Genomic DNA, 17,935 nt, shown 5'->3' on the forward strand with positions numbered 1-17,935 from the left:
TGTGTGTGTGTGTGTGTGTGTGTGTGTGTGTGTGTGTGTGTGTGTGTAAAGGAGGTTATTTCTCAGGAGCATTCCACCTTGTTTTTGAGACAGGATCTCTCGCTGAGAACTCCCTGGTTAGGCCACACAGTCTGGCCATTGAGCCGCAGGGATCTGCTTGTCTCTGCCTCCTAAGCACTGAGATGACAAGCACATATTGTCACGTCTACCTTTGTATATGACTTCTGAAAATGAACCTCAGGTGCTTCCATTTTCTGCCTCCCCAGCCCTCAGAAGTGGATAGAAGACCTGCTAGCTAATTAAGATGTACAGCAGGCAGATGGTTTATTCTTGGTTTCCCAGGAGAAACAAACACTATTGAGGGTGTTTTTTTTTCATTCATTTGATAACTTAATAAAATGCATTAGTGCAATGAATTGTAATTGAAAATATATAACAATACATGTTTGTGTGTATACATCTATATTTTAAGGCAAATATAATAATTTAAAATCATTTTCTTCAAGCACATGCATAAATTACAAAGGGATATATATAGCTTTTCTTTTTTAATCTATGTTTTATACGGTGTAAGGTCTCTGTGGCAATTCTGCCATTGTGTTTCAAAAGCAGCAGTAGAGAATATGTAAGGAATATGGCTGAGTTCAGTAAAGCTGCTGGCCCCAGCTCCAAAGGAAGTTCAGTAACTGCTTCTACCAGTAGAGCAACGGGGAGGCAAAGCATAAACAAAATCCCTCATCCCTGAAAGCTCACCTGTCCAAACTGCTCTATGCCTTTTTCTCGTCAGCTTATTGTCTTCGTGTCCCTGAGGTCTGCTAGAACTTGGCAAAGGCTCAGTCACTGTAAGATAATTTAACATACTCTCAGGAAGTCTGTAAACTATGCAGTGATATTTTAATCACCTAATAAAAAGCAGACAAAATTAAACATACATAAACAGCAAAATTGAGTTTTTCAAGTCCTTAATTACTATGAGTCTTTAGTTACTTAATCATTCTCATTTCTATAATTTTGTTTTGTTTCGTTTTGTTTTGTTTTTGTTTTGTTTTGTTTTGAGACAAAGATTCACGTAGCCCAGGCTGGCCTGGAACTTACTACATAGCAGAGCATGACTTTGACCTCATCTTCCTGCCTCTGAGCCCCAAATGACGGAATGATGGGCATACACTACCATGTCTTGTTGATAATTTTTAAATCCATCCCTAATGTTCATATTTCATCTGTCCATCAAAAGTTGTAATGATCTCAGCAAAGTATTGTTTTAAAAGTGATTTGAGTTAATAGATATTAACACTGCTTTTGGTTTATTGGAAAAACAGCATGTCTGAATGAGCATAAAACAATAAAAATGTAAATAATGCACAGACTCATTCAGTGATAAAAATCTGACTTAAAAGCAAGTTAGATTAATTAGCAGAGGAGTCTGAGCATTAGGGGAACCATCGGGCAATCTGTAAAGTAGGGAATGGTTTATAAGAGAAAAACAAATGGAATGTTTTAGTAGTACAAACAGAGCTATCTGTCAAGGGGTCATCAACAGGACAAGGCAGAAACAGAGGCTGATAGTCTATTTCCCTAGAAACTGTAATCTAACAGAAACTTATTATCTGAGATGCTGCTGGTTATCTCTATCTGAGGTTAGACATACAGTTAATTGCCCGTGTTCTAAGTGACCCACACAGTTCAGAGCCTCACGGCACTGGTGTGGTTTCAGACAGCTAACTTTTTTTTTTAAGATTTATTTTATTTTTAACTGTATGTGTGTATGTCTGTGTATGGGTATGTACATTGAATGCAGATGCCAAAAAGAGGCCAAAAGAAGGTGTTGGGTCCCCTGTAGTTGAACTTACAAGTGGTTGTGAGTTGCCTGTCATAGGTACAAGGAACTGAAATCAGATCCTCTGCCATCAGGGTACTTGCTTTGAATCACTGGGTCAACTCTCCAGCCCCCAACAGCAAACTTCTTCACCATTGTGCTATTAGAGAGTAAAGTTCCAAAGCACTGTGTTCTTTTATCTTTAGCAAAAGCAGCTATTCCAGGTTCACAAGTGGAAGGACACATTTCAAGATGTTTCGAAGATGAACGGGAGCAGAGTGAGAGGAAGGGATAGGCTTTAGAGAGGCAATAATAAAATAATCTCCACGAGAGGGGACGGAGCCATCGGAAAACTAAGGTCACAGACATCCACGGCCTTACGTCGATCTTGTATGCCAAAGCCAGAGCCATCTCTCCAGCCAAAGAATACATTAAATTGCAAGTTGACAGATTTCATTTTGTGCCATCTTTATCCAAAAAGTATCTGGGGGGAAAAATGTAGAAATGCACTGTGATTGGCTCAAAAGGAAAGAAAAAAATTGGAGCTTGGAAACCACTTAGCTCCCAGAAAGAAGTGAGAATGAGTGGAGAGAGAGAGAGAGAGAGAGAGAGAGAGAGAGAGAGAGAGAGAGAGAAGAGACAGAAAGTATGAGAACTCAAGACTTTCAACTATGGAAACATCATAAATATTGCAAACAAATCAGTCCACAGTGGGTGAGCAGAAGCTGGCAGAGCCTGCCATGCACTAACTGAAGTTCCAGTTGCCACAAATGTGCTCTTCAACTACATGTGGTGAACAGTCACAGACTGGCAACCGTGCCTGAGTGCTTAGTGATCAATTTGAAGAAAAGGTGATTGTCCTTGAGCCCATGGGCCTGAGAAAGAGCCATTAGGAAGCATTTTCATATTTCAATTGCTGCTTTCTGCGTTTTCTCATTCCGGTTCTCCACAAAGGTTGCCATTACATAAAATAACCTTGGCTTTTAGATGCTCACTAATGCGTGGTAAAGTCTGTAAATCTCACATAATGGGCATGCCAGAGTTTGCAGTAGTTTTTCCATTTAAAGTGGCCAAGTGGGCTTTCTAATCAAAACCTACCTTAAGAGTAGGATTAGCAGGGTGCTTGTATAGTAAGCATAGTCACTGAGCATGGTGAGTGTTCAATTATGGGCAAGCAAAGAAACATTGCCTCTACTGTGGGTTTTGAAAGTTTACTTTCAGAATAAAATGTATAAACTGGAGAAAAACTCAAAAAATATTGGTTAAGAAACCATACTAACAGTAATTCAGCCTCTACTACCTAAGTTCCCAAAATGTACAATCTCACCAGCGTATTAACTTTAAACTTTGATGCTGCAAGCACAGCTTCATCTTTTATTAATGTAAAACAAACAACTGTCCAGTAGTACGCCATTGCTTCTTTAGCATTGAGACTTGCCAAAAGATTGGGTTTTAATTATCTATGCCTATAGTTGAAGTTAGTTTAATTCTCTGTCTTTTCATTGTAGCATCAGCGATCCCATGAAGACCCCGCAGCTCTGAAATTTAGCTTCTATGAAGTGATCTCTGCTGGACCCAATGCACCCTGGGAACTCCGAACCCTGCAGAAGAGATGCCTGGTCCCTGGGTGGTATGCCAGCCACATCGAGAGATGGCTTGTTTATTTCCCTCCATTTCAGGTATGAAGCAACGGGGGCTTACAGCATGCAATAACATCATTAAATGGATGCCTTTGCGGCAAACACAGAAGAAATATTCACTCACTAAAACATTGTGGGGTTTTATCCTTTAGTTGCCAATAATCATACTGGCAGAGAAAAATAGGCACATGCTGAAAAAAAATGGTTTAATTTTCTAAGAGTATCTCAGGCTAATTCTCCCTGGTCAACGTGTTGGCATGAGCATGCCATCCCTGACTTTGTGAGATTTGAAAAGCTTCCGCTTGCCAAATCCTGTTCTGACGTGAATAAAGCCCGATGAGAAGGGATGTCTTCTCCAAACCAGACAGACATCATTTTCTTTAATGAGTATCATGATCTCCGTTCTGAAACACCTTGCTGAAGTCTTCGTGTGCCCCGTTCCTCTCATCCCTTCCTTTGTCTCTTTCACTTGCCATCAGCTTTTATAAACACTCAGTCCCTACTCTGGATTTCATAAGCAGCCCAGTAACACCAGAAGTCAGTCCTGTGGCTCGAAAACCATGTGTCCAATATGCTAGCTGTGAGCGCCTACAGCTAATTAACATAGAACAGTTAGGTAAAACTTCAGACTCAGCTCGTTTTCGTTAGATGCGTGCAAAAGCAGCATAGCTTCATGTTAGATGCAGCGGTCTGTCCGAATAATGGTAAGTTCTATCGGACCCCCAGTGTAGACTAAGAATAATGGAAGGGGGAGCTTTGACAAAGTTGTGTGAAAAGGTCTGTGACCTACTGTCGTTTTGTCATGCTGAGTTATCTGTCACCACACACCGGAGAAACAAATTCTTTCCTATGGTTTCTTTTGGTTTTGGTTTTGTTGTTACTGTTTGCTTCATTTTCTAGAGGCAAGGTCTCACTCTACAGCACAGATTGACCCCAAGCTCAAAGAAGTCCTCCTGCTCCAGCCTCCCAAGTGTTAGCATTACATATGTGGCCCCTGTTAGTTTGTATTGTTATTATTATTATTATTATTATTTATTTGTATGGGTCTGTGTGGATGTACATTGCATATGTGTGGGTTCTCTCAGAGGCCAGAAGACAGTCGGGTCACGTGGAACTTGAGTTACAGGAGGTTGTTGGTTCTGGGAACTGACCCCCGCTCCTCTGTGAGAGCCTTCTGTATTCTTAACCACTGAGCCATCTCTTTAGCCCCTTCCATTTCTTGTTGTTGTCTTGCTTGGTTGTTTGAGACAGGGTTTTTCTGTGTAGCCCTGACCATCCTGGAACTCAGTCTATAGATGAAACCAGACTCAAACTCAGAGATTCACCTGCCTCTCTCTGGGCCTAAAGGCGTGAGCCACCACTTTCCAGTGACATTCATTTCTTGAGCAGCACTCTGCCCTTATTTGCGTCTCTGAGAATCCTGCCTCCTTCCATATGCTTATCAAAGGATTTCTCAAATGCTGCTCCTGAATGGAATTGGGGGAATGATAGGTCCTCTGTCTCATTACACCTAAACTTATTATAACCCTTCTATTCAGGAGGTAGAGTCACAGCAATGAGGGGGTGGGAGTTGCTGTTTTAGACGCTCACAGTGGCCTCAAGCTCACACTCCTTCTGACCTGGTCTCCTGAGTGCTGGGATCTGAGGCAGGAGCCAGAACTCTGACTTAATTGGAAACTTCGTTCTGTGTAGTCTTCTGTCCCAGACTCAGCCCTTGAGTTGGAATCTCACGACTACACACCTAAGCATGCTTTGTCCCCATTAATATCATAGCTTTCATATCATTTCCCTGATTTGTCATATAACGTCAGAATGCCTAATTAGCTTGACTTATTTCCGAGTCACTAATGTAAATTACTTTTGGCACCTCCTAACAATGTATTGCAGATCCCCAAGGACTATGCACAAGCAAGCAGAGAGTACAGGAATTTGTCGTTGTACAGTTGACACATGTGTTTTTCAACATCCATGTCTTTTTTTTTTCTTATTATTACTTTGGTAATTTAGTTGCTAATCATCGACGGGCAGCAGCTAAGAACCGCCCCTGCGACCGTGATGGATGAAGTCCAGAAGTTTCTAGGCGTCTCACCTCATTATAATTATTCTGAAGCTTTAACGTAAGTTCATATTCTAATTAACTTACTGAAGTTTCAGCAAGGAACCGATTGTAAAGAAATTGTAGTTGGGCGATATGATTCGCTGATCAGTGGCTTTTTTGAACATTGACTGTTTTCTAAGTTGACATTTCCCAATTGAGAAAGAACATTCAGACAGTGTGACATAGAAATGTCCTCGATATTCTTGATTCCTAACTTGGCAAAGATTTCCCCTAAAATGAACATGGAGAAAAGAAAAATAGTTGTGGCTCATTAAACTAACAAAGAACCTTAGAAGAAGAAGCGACTTGAAATGAGTAGCTGCCCTGGCTAGCTTTATGTCAACTTGACACAAGCTAGAGTCATCTGAAGGGAGGGAAGCTCAACTGAAAAAAAATGCCTCTATAAAATACAGGTGTAAGGCATTTTCTTAATTAGTGATTGTTGCTGGAGGGCCCATCCCACTGTGAGTGGTGCTATTCCTGGACTGCTGGTCCTGGGTTCTATAAGAAAGCAGGCTGAGCAAGCCATGAAGAACAAACCAGTAAGCATCAGTCCTCCATGGCCTCTTCATCAGCTCCTGCCTCTAGGTTCCAGCCCTGCTTGACTGAGTTCCTGTCCTGACTTACTATGATGAGGGACTATGATGCTGATGTGTAAGCCAAATAAACCTTTGCCTCCCCCGAGTTGCTTTGGTCATGGTGTTTCATCACGGTGACAGTAACCCTAAGACCGTCGGTAAGAGCAGAACCCACTTAACAGGTGATACGGGAACTTCTTGGCAGCATGAAAGAGATGACTGGTACAGTTTAGGAAGTGACCTTTCTGTGGCTTTCAGAAACAATGTCATATAGCAGAAAGAGCCCAGTGGTTGACTGGATAGGAGGGGGCATTGTAATAAGGCTAAGTATGCTTCGTGTTTTCTTTGCCTTTACCCACTGTGAATCTCACCCTGCACCCTCCCTTCAACAGTTCACAGCACTGGTTTGGGTTTCGTTTGGTTTGGTTGGTTGGGAAGGTGGTTTGGTTTGTTGGAGGTTTGGTTTTTTTGCTAGTTTTCACTGGTTTTCCCAGGTGGCTGACTGGAAACTGGGACTCAGGTGAGGAAAGCTAAGCAGCAGAATTTTTTTCTTTCTTATTTATTTATTTATTTATTTATTCATTCATTTATTTGTTTTTTATTTATTTATTTTATGTATATGTGAGTACACTGTTGCTCTCCTCAGACACCTCAGAAGACAGCATCAGATCCCACTACACATGGTTGTGAGCCACCTTGTGATTGCTGGGAATTGAACTCAGGACCTCTGGAGAGCAGTCAGTGATCTTAACCACTGAGCCATCTTTCCAGTCCTAAGCAGCAGAATTTTAAGGAAGTGTCAGCGCTTACACAGTGTGTGGACCTTCACGTTTGAGCCCTCAGTCTTCCTTGTCACCCTTGTCCTCCTCTGCAGTCTGTCATGAGGGCTCTGCTTGCTCTCATCTCAACTGAGCAACTCGGCAGAGGCATGAGATGGGCAGAGTATAAACCATATACTCACTACATACTTCTTAATTCTAGGATTAATGGGTCGAGCCTTAAAGAAATTTAAAAAGACTATATTATGAAATACTTCTATTGTGCAATTCTTAAAGCATAAATATTCTTAATGTTTATTATATAAAATGTAAAATTATATAAAAATGTATTGTTAGCATATTTTATAATTTAAGAATTTCATGCACTATATTTTAATCATTTTCATCTCCCTCTCCTCCCCCAACTCCACCCATATGCATCCTACATCAGTATCCTTCTTCCAACTACATGACTTTTCCATCTCCCTCCACATTTAATGTCACCATCATCATCACCATCAATTTCTTTGGTCATTTCACCCCTCCCCCAACTCCTCCCGGATAAAACTTAGTTCCACAAATGATCTGAGTTGTCCTCTGCTGTTGCACTCTATTCTATGACAATTTTAAAAGTGAGGAAAAGGTTTCTTCTTCCTTTCAACACTGCTTGCAATAAAGAGTTGGCAGAAAGACATCAAACCCTGCATATAGAGTGTACCAACCATTTGTAGAGATGTGTTAGACATTCTGGTTTAGAGGCCAAAGGATACTGTATCTCTGAAGTTTCCAGCTTTCTTCCCAGGAGTCTCTTACTTGCTGTTACCATTCACCTGCTGAGCCAGTTTTCTATACCTCTAGTATGGCCAGTTTTGTGAAGGTTTAGTCCAACAATTGATAAATACTAGCCTTAAGTATTTAACATTCAACTTAACCTTAAAGAAAGCTGAGTGCTTTTAGTTTACAGTTAGAAATTCAAGTCCACTTTCTGCTTTCTGCTTTAAGTATCTATTTGAAAAAGAAAGCTTTTATTTTCTAAACGATTTTCTATTTCAAGTTGGCTTATCTTTGTGTCTTTTTATAGGGTATCTGGCAAGGTATTGTGTTTCAGAAAAAAAAAAAAGAAGTAAAGTAGTCTATAAAGACATAATTTCTTTTTCTTGTAGAGTGGTCCTTGACCTGCATGCTGTGTGTTTGTCCTCTCTGCGTCCTGCTCAGCAGACAGCTTTTTTATTCATCTCGATTGCTGGAAAAGGCAATGTGAACTTGAGAGACGAACAATCAAAGAAACATACTATATACAAAGAACTGTGGGTCACTGTGCACCTGGAATGTAGCTAGCTAAAATTACCCATTATGTGATTCTCTTACCTAGTCCAGCAAGTAGCAGGGTAAGATAGCTGTAATCTGTGAAAGCAGTTTCGGGGCCAGCAGGGCTGCCCTCGATGTCGCTTTGCTGACATAGATAATGTACTTCCAGGGTGTCTCTTTCCACGTTTTCTTGTCAGTCATTGATTGGCCTGACACACCTTTTAAAAACCTGCTGTGCACTTGTTGTAAGATATTTGGATAATACATCGTATTGTCCTTGCGTTGAAATGGTTCTGCCCTTACTCTGTGCCCTTCTAGGTTGTTTATCTGGATCCTGTTCTAACAATCCCTTCCTCCCATCAGAGTCTCTGTGACACAATGGGTGCTTCTCAATGCTTTGGAAATGTGGCCTGACTGTGAGAAGAAAATGAATTTCAGAAATACCATTGACACAACCACCAAGAGACTTCCCTGTGCATACTTTAGCATTGCTTAAACTACTAATGATAGTGAAGATTATCTGGTTTTGGTACAAAAAGAAAAAAAAGAAAAGAAATGTGTTATCATTGGACCACTCACTCCAACACTTAGTATTTCTAGGTGATCTCTTGTGGATACATTACATAATCTTTTGTTATTGGATATTTTCTTTATTTACATTTCAAATGTTATTCCCTTTCTCAGTTCCTCCCCCCAAGCCTCCTATCCTCCCCCTCCCTGCTTCTGTGAAGGTGTTCCCCCACCCACCCTTCCCCCTTCCACTCCTTCCTCCCCACCCTGGCATTCCCCTACACCAGGGCATCAAGCCTTCACAGGACCAAGGGCATCTCTTCCCATCGATGCCCGGCAAGGCCATCTTCTGCTACATACGCAGCTGGAGCCGTGGGTCCCTTCATGTGTACTCTTTGGTTGGTGGTTTAGTCCCTGGGAGCTCTGGGGGTTCTGGTTGGTTGATATTGTTGTTCTTCCTATGAGGTTGCAAACCCCTTCAGCCCCTTCAGTCCTTTCTCTAACTTCTCCATTGGGGACCCCATACTCAGTCCAGTGGTTGGCTGCGAGCATCCGCATCTGTATCTGTCAGGCTCTGGAAAAGCCTATCAGCTATATAATCTTGATATGCAGGAATATGCTAAGCGGTCTCTATGCTGATTATCTTCAATTGAGCTTACTTACTCACATATCAGAGGTACTTTTCAAAAAGCATGGCAAAAAAGAAAAAAACCTCAATAATTAAGGTATTTTTTTCCACAATGACTGAAGAAAATGTTACAGAATTCTAAATTTTACACAGAACCAACAGATAATATACAATGTTTTAAGTGGCTTTCTACTGTCATGGTGGGTTTCTAATGACACTGAACATTTGGTCATTTGTTGTTGCTGTTGCCTTGTTTTATCTGATTGTCTCGGTGAGTTTGAAGTAAACAGTATAAACCTAAAACAATGTAAATAAGAATTATCCAATCAGACTACCATTGTACAGCTGTTCAACATAAGCTTAACCCCAACCCCTGAAAGGGTTGCCATATTGATGCTTCATAAGCTGTGTTACAAAGTGTAAGAAACTGACTAGTCATTTCAGGGAAAGGAAGAGAAACAATGCCTGACACAGATTATGCAATTCATGCAAACCAAAATCAAACACATGAACTTTTAATTTGCCATATATCCATTCGGAATTATCAGTGGTCAGCAGATGTTTCGAAATGCTAACCCTGCAGCTCATCTCTTGTCGGGGCATACTTGTTCAGATTAATGAGACCAGATTGTGCTTAATGAATATTTAATACTAATGCACTTTGAAAATGTCAGTAGCGGGCATTGACAATGTGAAGCCCAGGGACTGACATAGTCTGTGTTTATCTTTTGTTTTGATGTGTTTCCTGGTTGAGGCTTGGGTAAGTCACAAGGGAATTTTGAACCTTCTTGACAATTCAGAAAATCTCCTCGTATCATTTTAATTACAGGCAAGTTAATATTGGCCAGAAAGTCCTTCCCAAATCACTGCTTATAAGCCTAAGTAAACTCTGCCATGTTAAAACTGCCAAAAAGTAGTTGTGATAGGAGCTATAATCTGTTGGGTTTCTGGATATCTACAAGAGAGCACCTGGAACAAGCTAAGCTGGCAGGAAAACAGAAAGCCCACTCAGATTAGTTGATACATTCCTAAGTGTTTATATAGTATAGAAACACACATTTATTTACTGAGTACCTTATATGTAGATACACATTTTTATATAGCACCACAAGAACACTATGTGATTGTCACAAGAACACTATGTGATTGGTGTTGTTAGTTCCTATCTCTTCTTATTGAAAATAGACCTTTTTCTCATGCAATATATTCAGGTTAGAGTCTCCCTTTCCCTAACTCCTCCTGGTTCCTGCCCAACTTCCCACCCACCTAAATATATAGCCTTTCCTGTTCTCTCTTATTAGAAAACAGGCATCTAAAAATGAATAAATAAATATTATGATAAAATAGAAAATAAAAACAAACCTGAAGAGGAAAGAGAAGGAACAGAAGAAAAGAAAAAAGGCAAGGCTTTTGCATGAGAAACATATAGCTAGACACAGAGACACTAACATTCACACACAGAGAAATCTCACAAAGATACAAAATCAGAAACCATAACATACAACCAAAAGACATGCAGGTTATGTTTTTTAATTCCAAGACACAGGCTTGCCCTTAAGTGTGCTTTGAATACTCAGTGAGGCTCCATGGGAGAAAACAGTTTTTCCTTTGTGAGCAGTTGTCAACTGGAGATGACAACTTCTAGGTTACAGATGTGGCCTTGTGTCCTCTTCCCCTATCAGCACTTAGACTCCCTCTGGCTAAGACCTGTGCAGGCCCTGTGCATGCTGCTGCAGTCTCTGCTCAGTTCTTATGTACATCAGTCCTGTTGTGTCTAGAAGGTTTTCTTTCCTTGATGCCTCTCCTCTTCATTGGTACTTAAAATTTTAGGGCTGAGTGTTCCAAAGTCTGTCACTCTCTTCACATTTTTTTCAGTTGTGAGTGTCTGCATTTGTTCCCATCTATTGCAGAAGGAAGCTTCTCTGATGACGGCTGACCAAGACTTTGAACTATGAGTATAACAGAATATTATTAGGAGTCATTTTATTGCTACATTCCTCTAGCAGAAGAATAGAGTTTGGTTTTCCACTAGGTCTCCAACCTCTCTATTCTCAGGTTCTTGCCACACAAGCAGTGATAGACATTTGTTCCATCTCATGGAAAGGTCCTGAAATCCGATTAGACAGTGGTTGGTTACTCCCACGACTTTTGTGCCACAATTGTACCAGTGTATCTTTCAGTCAGGTCACCAATATAGATCAGAAGGTTTACAGCTAGGTTGGTGTTTATCTTTCTACTCTAGTGCCATTCAGAGTAACTTCCAGAACCCTGAACACAAGCCAGGAGGGATGAAGGTTCTAGGTAGGCACTAGTTCAACTTCTCTGTGGTTAATGAGTTGTGTAGGTGTTGTCTTCAGTAATAGAGCCTTATCATCATTCTGTGAAGAGCACCCAATAGCTTTGACAGTTGGCTGGGTTGTTTGGAGGTTTCCATGGGGCCCCTTTGGCCAACAACTTGATGTAACCCGTTCCTAATAGTGGAAGTTTCATTTGGTGATGAGAGATGTCTAATTGGAGATTTGTTTCCCCCATTTTTTGGTGATTCTATTTCAATGTCTTCTGTAGTATGTTACCATATAACTCCTTAAATGGCCCTTAGTTTTAACTGTCCCTCCCATATTTCCTCCCTTACCTCTTTCTTTCTCCCCCATACCTGTGTGTTCTTCCCATTCCAGTCTACCCCCTTTTCTATCCATAACTGTCTTTTCTATATCTACATCTGTCCCTTTCCTAGGGAGATCTTCCCTCCCACCCAGTCCCTTACTCTATACCTAACCTCTGTGGTTATATGAATTGTAGCCTGCTTGTCAAAGACTTAACAGCTAACATCTACATATAAATGAATGCATACCATAGTTTCCTTTGGAGGTCTAGGTTACATCACTCAGGATTTTTTTCTGTCTCCATCCACTTGCCTGTGAATGTAATTATTTCATTTTTTTAACAACTAAGTAATATACCATTGTATAAATGCACCACAATTTCTTTATCCATTCATCTTTTGATGAGCATCTAAGCTATTTCTAATTTCTTACTATTATGATTAGGATAGCATTGAGAACGATTGAACAAATGTCTCTGTAGAAGCGTGGGGAAGCCCTTTAGGTATATACCCAAGAGTGGTATAGCTAGATTTGAAGTAAAGCTATTCCCAGCATCCTTTGAAATTCCCACAACAATTTCCATAGTGTCTGTACAGGTTTGCATTCCCACATGCCGTGGATGAGTATTCCTTTCACCCCACATCCCTGCCAGCATATGCTATTTGTTTTATTGATTATTGATCTTGGCCATTCTGACTGGTGTAAGATGAAGTCTCAAAATAGTTTTGATTTAGATTTTCCTAGTAACTAAAGACAGTGAACATTTTCTTCAAGAGTTTTTCAGTGGGCTAGAAAGATGGCTCAGCGGTAAAGAGCCCTGACTTCTTTTCCAGAGGTCCTGAGTTTAATTCCCAGCAACCACATGGTGGCTCACAACCATCTGTAATGGGATCTGATGCTCTCTCTGATGTGTCTGAAGACAGCAACAGTATACTCATATACATAAAATAAATCTTTTTTTTTAAAGAGTTTTTCAGCCATTTGTGTTTCCTCTTTTGAGGACTCTGTTTATCTGTTACCTCATTAGTTCCATTGTTTTAGAAGTTAAAAACCAAAGCACACTAAAGATATAAGTCAAAAGTCCCCTGGAAAGTGAGTGGGAAAGGCAGGATTGAAACTGTCTTTAGAATGTTATACTTCCCATCTCTGAGCTTTCCCATTTTAGCACAAGATGCTCCAATCAGAGAAAACCGATGGTGCTGTGTCGCTTTCCTAATGGAAATGACCTAACTATAACAACTGGGGTCTGGGCCAGCAAGATGGCTTAGTGGGTAGAGCCCTTGCCTCAAAGCCTGACAACCTGAGTTTGATCCCCAGATCCCACGTGGTGGAAAGAAATGGTTGACTGCCACATAGGTGACACATATGTGCTATAGTATGCACATGCACACAATGCAAAAATATATAAGTAGAAATTATATACAATGTAAAAATATTATACTTTTAATGTGGAACCTTAAAATGAGTTTTTTGTATTTTACTAATTCTTTGAGTCTTTCGTTCCATATTTGATGGTATTCACCCTATCCTTCCCACTTCTCCCATGTCTACTTTCACCACCTGACTCACTATAGTGCTAGCCTGCTCACTCGCTTGCTTGCTTGCTTTCATTTTCAACAAGTCCAGTTTGTGTTCCTCTACTACTCTTTGGGATTTTGCCTGCTCTGGAATGTAGTCAAGAGTTTTTTAAATGTCACTGTCCACATAAATGTATAACCAGATACAGATACAAATTAAAATCACATTGAGATACTACTCAGTGCCAAAAAAAAAATGGTTATACTTCTTCAAAAAAAAAAAAAAACCAAATGGCCATGAATCCAAAATATAATGCCAGATGTTGGCAAGAATGAGGAGAATTTCTAAACTTGTATACTGGCATCATACCACAAGTATTTGGCAAGTAGTTTTGTAGTTTTTTGAAAATTAAACTCCATCTCACCAGCAGCTCAGCTTTGCTTGTAGGAATCTATCTCAAGACAAGTAAAAGTGCAAGTAAATTAAAAACTTGTAAATGAACATTCATTAGAATAGAAGTATTCATTTTCTGTAAAACCAAGAAACAATCCAAATTCCTATTACCTGGTACATGAATTAACTTTCCATGCCAGGAAAAAAAAAAAGGAAATATCAATAAATGATGAAATTAAGACTTAGGTGTGTAACATATGCCAATAATTTAAGCACTTTGAAGCTGAGGCAAGAAGACTGGTGTGAGTTTAAGGCCAGCCTGAACTATATTGTATGTATCAGATTATCCTGGACTACATATCGAGAACCTGTCTTAGTGACGACGACGACAACGACGATGATGATAAAATAGATTGAAATCAAGGATTGTGATTGAAATCAGGGACCGTCTGAGCATGGTTGGGTTTGGATTTGTCTTTTTGAGAGGTGATAGAAATGTTGCAAAGCTGTGGTAATTTTACTATCATTGGATTATATATATAATAACATGCAAGTATTATGAAATTTTAATTAAACCTTGAAAAGGCTAACAAATATATATGTATAAATATTCTGCTCTTGTCCTGTATTCATAACATAAATTATGGTGTTTTGATTTTGAAACATGCATCTGCTTTAGTTTCTCATGGAAATGCAATAGCAAGCTGAAGGTATTTCAGAGAAACTTTCTAAGTGTCCTCTGGATGTTCTCTGACATCCGTTCATCAAAGACAAACAGTGTTTTCACTAAAACTGAAATGTTAAAGACTGTCATTCTCCTTGGAGAATCTTTCTTCCCCTAACTCAAGTTGCCTTTATTATTTCTACATGTCCCCAGGTGGTTTTCTTCACAAGCTTACAAGCATTTTAATCCTAATTTTACTCTTTAATTCAAGTTTATTAATAACCACCATATACATGACTCTGGGGACGTGATGATAGACTATTTTTAACCCCATTGTGGGACAGCCACAGACACTAAGCAGTGTATTACACTTCATCCAAAGGCTCGTTTCCTGATACCATTGGAAGGAGGGACCCAGGTGTAAAATGACTACAAGTGCCAATATTAGAAAGGCTGTTTTTCCTCCATGTTCCCTCAGACACTGTGGCAGTGATGTGATTCTTGGCAGAAAGATCATTACTGATTTTTTTGAATAGATGTCAAGCTTTGTCACTTAGGCTCTGAAATAATATTGTGTCCTCAGCAACACAGTGACCTTTATAGACCTTCATCTTTTCTTCATGATTGTTATTTGTAAGCAATCAAACCCAATGATTCCTCAGGCCACCTAAAGAACAGACACAATGCCTTGCCTTCATTCTCTATACTCACACTGCTAACTTACACATACACATACTGCCCTAGGTGCTGGTTACAAACACACACACACACAACACACACACACACATATATGTATACACATATATAAATAGATACATATATACATATATATACATATATACATATACATATATATACGTATACACACACACACACACACACACACACACATATATATATATATATATATATATATGAGATGACCTCACTAAGAGCCATGACAATGGCACATCCTGTTTTGAGAAAGTCTTGTTTTCCCCCAACCAACAATTCAAGGGGATGTTTCCCATGACAAGCACTTGGATTTTGTTTGATGCTGCCTGAATATTGGGGGAGCACCATCACCCCATGTGACATAACTCTATTAAAAATATGCATATGCAATGGTGGCATATGCCTTTAATCCCAGCACTCTTGGGGCAGAAACAGGTAGATCTCTGAGTTCGAGGCCACCCTGGTCTGCAGAATGAGTTCCAGGACAGCCAGGCCTACGCAGAGAAACCCTGTCTTAAACAACTACTCTGGAAATCAGTCTGGCTCAGAAAATTGAACACAGTACTACCTGAGGACCCAGCTATACCACTCCTGGACATATACCCAGAAGATGCTCTAACATGTAATAAGGACACATGCTCCACTATGTTCATAGCAGCCTTATTTATAATAGCCAGAAGCTAGAAACAACCCAGATGTCCTTCAACAGAGGAATGGATAAAGAAAATGTGGTACATTTACACAATGGAATACTACTCAGCTATTAAAAACAATGACTTCATGAAATTTGCAAATGAATGGAACTTGCAAATATCATCCTGAGTGAGCTAACCCAGTCACAAAAGAACACACATGATATGCACTCACTGATAAGTGAATATTAGCCCAGAAGCTCAGAATATCCAAGATACAATTCACAGACCATATGAAGCTCAAGAAGAAGGAAGAAAGTGTGGATGCTTCATTCCTTCTTAGAAGAGGGGAAACAAAGTACTCACAGGAGGAAATATGGAGATAAAGTGTGGAGTAGAGACAGAAGGAAAGGCCATCCAGAGACTCCTGGGGATCCATCCCATATACAGTCACCAAACCCAGACTCTATTGCAGATGCCTGGAAGTGCTTGCTGAGGGAGCCTGATATGGCTGTCTCCTGAGAAGCTCTCTGCCAGAGCCTGACAAATACAGAGGCAGATTCTTGCAGCTAATCGTTGGACTGAGTGAGAGGTCCTTGATGGAGGAGTTGGAGAAGGGACTGAAGGAGATGAGGGGGTTTGCAGCCCCATGGAGGGAACAACAGTGTCAACCGGCCAGACCCCCTGAGACTCCCAAGGACTGGACCACCAACCAAAGAGTACACATGGAGGGACCTATGGCTCCGGCCGCTGTGTATGTGGCAGAGGAGGGGCTTGTTGGACATCAGTGGGAGGAGCAACCCTTGGTCCTGTTGGGATTTGATGCCCCAGTGTAGGGGAATGCTAGGGCGGGAAGGCAGGAGTGGGTGGGTGGGAGAGGGGGTTTCTGGAGGGGAGACCTTGAAAGGGGGTAGCATTTGAAATGTAAATAAAGAAAACATCCAATAATAGGGGAAAGAGAGAAAGAAACATCAGGAAATGTTTGTGCTCACATGTGACCTAACCTGGACTTTCTAGAGCCTGCCTGGCTTTTGTTGGTCTCACAATTACTCACAGGACGTACTTTCTTGCTCTGTTGCCCAGGAAACTGGAAAATAAATGGTTGTCGCCACTAAAAAAAAATATAAAAGAAAAGAAAAACCAAAAAGGAAAAAACTATGTATGTGTGTGTACAACACACTCATGTGCACGCACACATACACAAACACACACACACAATGTATATATAAAATGTATGTACACATATGTTATATTTATTTTAAGTTGCCACAAAAGTATTTTCCCCTGTGTTTTTCTTACACATAATGAATTTTATTTGTCCCTCCTCCCCACCCATAACTAAAGTTCCCTCCATTTTCCCATTAGCCCTTCATCTTTCATACTCCAAATATGTTCTGTTTCCAATACACATATTCACAAATATTTTCCCTAGCCTCTAGTTTTCTATTTATTTTCTGAAGTTCCTTCAGAAAAAACGTTGTAATTTTAACACATACAAAGTTATCATTTTATAATTTAGCTTAGAAAATATTTGCCTAACCGAAGGGTATGAAGAAGTTTTATGTAGAGTGAGGATATGAGTTAGTTGATAAAGAGCTTGCTTAATGTACCTGAAGCCCTGGGTTTGATCCTCAGCATGGCATGAACCAGGGGCTCTGGAGTACACACCTGTAATCCAAGCACTATAGACTCTAGAAGCAGAAGCATGAAAATCAAGAATTCGGGGTCCTTTTTGAATACCTAGTAAGTTTGAAGCCAACTTGTGATACAAAGATCCTTTCTCAAAAGAAAAAAAAGATTTAAAATGTTCTATTTTCTTTCATCCAGAATTTTTTTGCAATTTTAATTGAAAGGTTTATGTCCGTGATCCATTTGATGCTCAATTTTCCATCAGTGTGATGCAACTGTCAGTGTTCCTTATTTTTCATGTAAATCCACATTTTTGTCTAAGACAGTTTGCTTTAGTCCCTTCATTGAATTGGAGTCTTCCTATTTGTTAAAGTCATTGACCTTGGATATAGAGGCCTCTTTGTGCATCCTTCATTTTGTGCATTGGTCCATCACTGTGAGGATGG

At 40.1% G+C, this 17,935-nt stretch overlaps 1 protein-coding gene across 3 annotated transcripts in view; it reads left to right on the plus strand.

Moving 5' to 3' along the window:
- Positions 1-17,935, plus strand: part of Ndst3 (N-deacetylase and N-sulfotransferase 3) — a 161,410-nt gene that overhangs the window by 136,139 nt on the left and 7,336 nt on the right. For all 3 annotated transcript variants that reach the window (XR_003710383.1, XM_028760430.1, XM_028760432.1), the window contains 2 exons: positions 3,325-3,495; positions 5,464-5,573. Coding sequence is in view for 2 of the 3 variants with exons in the window: in XM_028760430.1 (XP_028616263.1) it covers positions 3,325-3,495; positions 5,464-5,573 (281 nt within the window). In the remaining variant the exon portion in view is untranslated. The remainder of the gene's footprint in view (positions 1-3,324; positions 3,496-5,463; positions 5,574-17,935) is intronic.

The sequence above is a fragment of the Grammomys surdaster genome, unplaced genomic scaffold (genome assembly GCF_004785775.1).
Source record: "Grammomys surdaster isolate TR1022 unplaced genomic scaffold, NIH_TR_1.0 126531, whole genome shotgun sequence".
Classification (NCBI taxonomy): Eukaryota; Metazoa; Chordata; class Mammalia; order Rodentia; family Muridae; genus Grammomys; species Grammomys surdaster.